At 48.6% G+C, this 6,314-nt stretch overlaps 1 protein-coding gene across 1 annotated transcript in view; it reads right to left on the bottom strand.

The window, feature by feature from the left end:
* Positions 1 to 257: 257 nt before the first annotated feature.
* The window catches only part of LOC144497817 (tumor necrosis factor-like), a 9,250-nt gene continuing 3,193 nt past the window's right edge, over positions 258 to 6,314 (bottom strand). The window contains exons 2-4 of the mRNA XM_078219254.1: positions 4,699 to 4,756; positions 3,604 to 3,666; positions 258 to 1,495 (exon numbers count right to left, since the gene is read on the bottom strand). Coding sequence (XP_078075380.1) covers positions 1,071 to 1,495; positions 3,604 to 3,666; positions 4,699 to 4,756 — 546 coding nt within the window. The 3' untranslated portion in view covers positions 258 to 1,070. The remainder of the gene's footprint in view (positions 1,496 to 3,603; positions 3,667 to 4,698; positions 4,757 to 6,314) is intronic.

Genomic DNA, 6,314 nt, shown 5'->3' with positions numbered 1-6,314 from the left:
TGGGAGTGCTGGCGGGCAATTGTGGAATCCCAGAAATTCTGAAAATCTCAGCCTGTGCCAGGAGCTGTGGACTGAAGCCATTCCTGAATCCCTGATTACCACTGGGAACTATCCTGCGTGACCAAGCAATATATATTACATCAATAATTAAATATCAACACACAAATAAAATACAGTCTATGTGTATATGTGTAAAATGTAATGCATTTTGTGATAAGGTGCTATTCCTATTCAAAAAAAAATGTAAATGCATTGGAGACAGTTCAGGGAAGGTTTACTAGACTAAAGTTTTGTAATTATCATGACAAGTCGGCTTACATTAACGCTGCAATGAAGTTGCTGTGAAAATCCCCTAGCCGCCACACTCTGGCTCCTGTTTGGGTACACTGAGGGAGAATTTAGCACGGCCAATACATCTAACCAGCACATCTTTGGACTGTGGGAGGAAACCGGAGCACCCGGAGGAAACCCACGCAGACATGGGGAGAATGTGCATACTCCGCACTGGCAGAGACCCAAACTGGGAATCGAACCCAGGTCCCTAGTGCTGTGAGGCAGCGGCACGAACCACTGTGCCAACCAGCCTAATACCTGGAATGTTTTATGAGTAGAGGTTGGAGAGGTTCGGTTTGTATCTGCTGGAGTTTGGAAGAGTAAGAGGCGACTTGATTGAAATCTATAAGATGCTGAGGAGGTATTGACAGGGTAGAGGTGGAGAGGATGTTTCCCCTTGTGGGAGAAACTAGAACCAGGGAGTCACCATTTAAAAATACGGGATTGCCTATTTAAGACGGAGGATTTTATTTTTCTCGGAGGGTGGCGAATCTCTGGAACTCTCTTCCTCACCCCCCCTTTGACCCCCCTCCCATCACTGTTCCCTCCCTTCCTCCCTTGCCAACCTCCGGACAACCAATTCCCCAGGCCCAGCAGTCCAAGGACCCCTGGCGGTTTCATCCCTGATCCATTGACGTTTTCTCTCTCCCTCGTTTCTCACCGGGTGGGATTGAAGGGTGGGTGGGTCCGTGATTTGACTGAAGCCCGTGCACCCCCCCCATCCCCCACCGCACCCCTCACAAAGCAAACAACCCAAAGTAGGTCTTCTCTGCTTCCGTGTCCACGTAACGCACGGCGCGCTCGCTGACCTCCGAGAAGATGCGGTCGCCCTCCTGGAACTCAAACATGGCCCCCTGGTAGATGGTGTTGTACCAGGGGTCCGCTGGCTGGAGGCCGCCCGCGGGCAGGGGGTGGCAGACGGAGTTCGTGGCCCTCAGCAAGGTGATGTTGGTGCCGTAGGAAGCGGAGAGTCGGGCGAGCTTGTGGCTCAGGTAGACAATGTGGCGCGGGCAGCCGGCACTGCGGAACACCGCCTGGGTGTAAACGAAGTACAGACCGGGGGCTTTGATGACAAAACCATTCTCTGTGAATTCCACGCCGGGAGGGAGGTCCCTCGTTGTTTGCCAGGTCACACTCTTGGCTCCTAGGACCCTGTACTTGGCTGAGGAGGGGAAGAGGACAATACTGGGGTGAAATTGAAGATGGCAATGGAAGGAGGTGCCCAAACCACTACTGTTTTCTCTTAGATCTGTTCTGTTCCCACTCTTGTCCCTTGTCCAAACTCAACCATCCCTCCTCCCCTACGGCCGATGACCCCTGTTGTCCAGTGCTCCCACTGAGCACCGACTTCTCTTTTCCTATCAACGCACTCCATTTGCGTTGCCACTATTAGCAACTTCAGACCCTAAGGAACCATTAACAGCCCCATGGTCTCACGTCCACGACATCTTTTTTTATTCGTTTGTGGGACATGGATGTAATTGGTTGGGCCAACATTTATTGCCCATTCTTAGCCGCCCTTGAACAGAGTATCTCGCTCGGCCGTTTCAGGGGGCGGTTGAGAGTCAACCACATTGCTGTGGCTCTGGAGTCACATGTAGGCCAGACCAGGTAAGGACGGCAGATTTCCTTCCCTCAAGGACACGAGCGAACCAGATGGGTTGTTCCGACAATCGGCAATGGTTTCATGGAAGAAACTACAAAAGGTTGTGAATGTAGCCCAATCCATCACGCAAACCAGCCTCCCATCCATTGACTCTGTCGACACTTCCCGCTGCCTTGGCAAAGCAGCCAGCATAATTAAGGACCCCACGCACCCCAGACATTCTCTCTTCCACCTTTTTCCGTCGGGAAAAAGATACAAAAGTCTGAGGCCACGTACCAACCGACTCAAGAACAGCTTCTTCCCTGCTGCTGTCAGACTTTTGAATGGACCTACCTTGCATTAAGTCGATCTTTTTCTACACCCTAGCTATGACTGTAACACTACATTCTGCACCCTCTCCTTTCCTTCTCCATGAACGATATGCTTTGTATAGCGCGCAAGAAACAATACTTTTCACTGTATATGAATACATGTAACAATAATAAATCAAATCAAATTAAGCACCCCACACAACCCGGACATTCTCCCACCTTCCAATACATTCTGCACTCTCTCGTTTCCTTCTCTATGAACGGTATGCTTTGTCAATATAGCGCGCAACAAACAATACTTTTCACTGTACACTAATACATGTGACAATAATAAATCAAATCAAATCAAATCAAATCCAGATTTTTAAAAATTGAATTCAAATTCCACTATCTGCCATGGCAGGATTCGAACCCGGGTCCCCAGGACATGAGTTGAGTTTGTCAATCTCTCCTTAACTCTGACCTATCGCTGACTTTCCATTCTGCCCCACCCCTCCCCCTCCCGGTGTATATAATGCATCAGGGAGATGGTGGTGTAAGGGTTGCCCCCATATGGCACAGTTATTGGGCGGGTGCCATAATGGGCAACCCCACCTGCTTTTTCTGAAGACGGAACTAACAGCCGTTTCAGCTTGTTGCCAAATCAATTGACCCATGGTAATCACCGCCCATGCCATATTGCAGCTGGCATGGGAAGGTGGGCAGGAACAGACAGAGGGGACTCTTATTTCAAACAAATGGTGTGACGATACTGTGCCTTAAAGAAATGTATTTTAATGATGTTTCTCTGCAGGATGTTTTGTCGGCACCATATTGTCTGTAACTGGTATCCTTTTTTGTTACTGAAGCAGTATAATTGATATCATGTTGATTTTAATTTGAACTGATGCAGTTTTCTGTTCCGTGTTTCCCTGGGATTGCTTGATTGGGGGTGATTGACAGGTCAGGTCATGTGACTGAGGATAGCTATTCTAGTTTTAGTTTCGGTTATCAGAAGCAAATTGGAAGCTGAGAGAAACAGCAGTGTTTAATTTCTCTCTCCGGCGTTGGAGTAATTGCTGTGTAAGTGTTGCTGTGTTGGGGACTGGGTTTTACCTCTCTGAGGTTTTGCAGTTTGGAGGATATATCCGTCTCTGAAAACTGCTGCCGGGTTCTCCAGAAATCCGGCCTCACTTGCTTTCTGTGCCACTGAGGAGGCGGAAGTCCCACTCCTCCCTCGTTCGTGCCAGCCGCTCCCTCCTCCCGCCCCCCCCAACCCTGCCCCCCCCCCCCTCCCCCTCCCCAATACACCGAATGCAGGAAGTTCGGCCTGAGATCTTTACACATATATATATATTAAAAAAAGCTTCCTACCTATGAGATGGACAGCAATCCTCTTTGGTGCTTCTCCCACCACACCCAGGGGACGAGGGGGCTCTGGAAAGAGAGAAAGGAAATGGGCTCTCAGTCTGTTCGACGGGTGAATGGCCAACATCATACTCTGGCACTGAACTGGGGACAAAGCTGGGCGGGGGTGAGCTGTGAGGAGGATGCAGAGATGCTTCAGTGTGATTTGGACAGGCTGAATGAGTGGGTATCTGCACGGCAGATGCAGTATAATGTGGATAAATGTCAGGTTATCCACTTTGGTAGCAATAGTAGGAAGGCAGGTTATTATCTGAGTGGTTAGAAACTGAGAGGGGAGTGTGCAGCGGGACCTGGGTGTCCTTGTGCACCAGTCACTGAAGGTAAGCATGCAGGTGCAGCAGGCGGTAAAGAAGGCAAATGGTATGTTGGCCTTCATTGCGAGAGGTTTTGAGTATAGGAGCCGGAATGTCTTGCTGCAATTATACAGGGCCTTGGTCAGGCCACACCTGGAGTATTGTGTGCAGTTTTGGTGTCCTTATCTGAGGAAGGATGTCCTTGCTATAGAGGGAGTACAGCGAAAGTTTACCAGGCTGATTCCGGGGATGGCAGGTCTGTCATATGAGGAGAGGCTAAGTGGGTTAGGATTATATTCACTGGAGTTTACAAGAGTGAGAGGGGATCTCATAGAAACTTATAAAATTCTAACAGGGTTAGACAGGGTAGATTCAGAAAGAATGTTCCCAATGGTGGGGAGTCCAGAACTAGGGGGTCATAGTTTGAGGATAAGGGGGAAACCTTTTAGGACTGAGGTGAGGAGAAATTTCTTCACCCAGAGGGTGGTGAATGTGTGGAATTCACTCCCACAGAAAGTAGTTGAGGCTAAAACATTGTCTGATTTCAAAAATAAATTAGATTTAGCTCTTGGGGCTAAAGGGATCGAGGGATATTGGGGGGAAGGGGGAATCAGGATATTGAATTTGATGATCAGTCATGATCAAAATGAATGGTGTAGCAGGCTCGAAGGGCCGAATGGCCTCCTCCTGCTTCTAGTTTCTAAGTTTCTATGAGGTTAATGTGAGCCAGAAGAGGGGGAACACTCACCATCATGAAGACGTGTTACTGGCAGGCAATCCTCAGCCTTTCCGATCAGGGCCGCTTTCTAGAGAAAGAGACAACGACATGTGTTCAAATCCTGGCATTGCCATTCTCGCCCTTCCCCCACCCACAACAATAAGACCATAAGACATAGGAGCAGAATTAGGCCACTCAGCCCATCGAGTCTGCTCCACCATTCAATCATGGCTGATATTTTTCTCATCTCCATTCTCCTGCCTTTTCCCCATAACCACTGATCCCCTTATTAATCAAGACCCTATTTATCTCTGTCTTAAAGACACTCATTGACCCGACCTCCACAGCCTTCTGCGGCAAAGCGTTCCACAGATTCACCACTCTCTGGCTGAAAAAATTCCTCCTCATCTCTGTTTTAAAGGATTGTCCCTTTAGCCTGAGGCTGTGCCCTCTGGTTCTAGTTTTTCCTACTAGGGGAAACATCCTCTCCACGTCCACTCTATCCAGGCCTCGCAGTATCCTGCAAGTTTCAATAAGATCCCCCCTCATCCTTCTAAACTCTAACGAGTACAGACCCAGAGTCCTCAACCGTTCCTCATACGACAAGCTCTTCATTCCAGGGATCATTCTTGTGAACCTCCTCTGGATCTTTTCCAACGCCAGCACATCCTTCCTTAGATACGGGCCTAAAACTGCTCACAATTCTCCAAATGGGGTCTGACCAGAGCCTTATACAGCCTCAGAAGTACATCCCTGCTCTTGTATTCTAGCCCTCTCGACATGAATGCTAACATTGCCTTCCTAGCTGCCGACTGAACCTGCACATTAACCTTAAGAGAATCTTGAACAATGACTCCCAAGTCCCTTTGTGCTTCTGATTTCCAGCGACTCGCATTGGGACCACCTGTTAAAGGACTAGAAAAGAGAAACTTGCTGTAACCACTTCTCTGTACTCAGTTCGAAGTACTAAATGATATCAGAGATGTGAATATAAGGGTTGTTTGACCCAGAGGTGAAGGGACACGCAACCAGTTGTGTATTTGATAGAATCATAGAATCCCTATAGTGCAGAAAGAGGCTGTTTAGTCCATTGAGCTGCACCAACCCACAATCCCACTCAGAACCTATCCCCGTAACCCCACGTATTTACCCTAGCTAATCCCGCTGACTCTAAAGGGCAATTTAGCATGGCCAATCCACCTGACCTACACATCTTTGGACAATAAGGGTCAATTTAGCAGGCCAATCCCCCTAACCTGCACATCTTTGGACACTAAAGGGCAATTTCCCATGGCCAATCCACATAACCTGCACATCTTTGGACACTCAGGGCCAATTTAGCATGGCCAATCCCCCTAACATGCACATCTTTGGACACTAAGGGGCAATTTAGCATGGCCAATCCCCCTAACATGCACATCTTTGGACACTAAGGGGCAATTTAGCATGGCCAATCCCCCTAACATGCACATCTTTGGACACTAAGGGACAATTTAGCATGGCCAATCTACCTAACCCGCACATCTTTGGACACCAAGGGGCATTTAGGATGGCCAATCCACCTAACCTGCACACCTTTGGACATTAAGGGGCAATTTAGCATGGCCAATCCACCCAACCCTGCACATCTTTGGACACCAAGGGGC

The sequence above is a fragment of the Mustelus asterias genome, chromosome 8 (assembly GCF_964213995.1).
Source record: "Mustelus asterias chromosome 8, sMusAst1.hap1.1, whole genome shotgun sequence".
Lineage (NCBI taxonomy): Eukaryota > Metazoa > Chordata > Chondrichthyes > Carcharhiniformes > Triakidae > Mustelus > Mustelus asterias.
The sequence above is the reverse complement of the archived record's forward strand: the minus strand, read 5'-3'. Positions and strand labels throughout refer to the sequence as shown.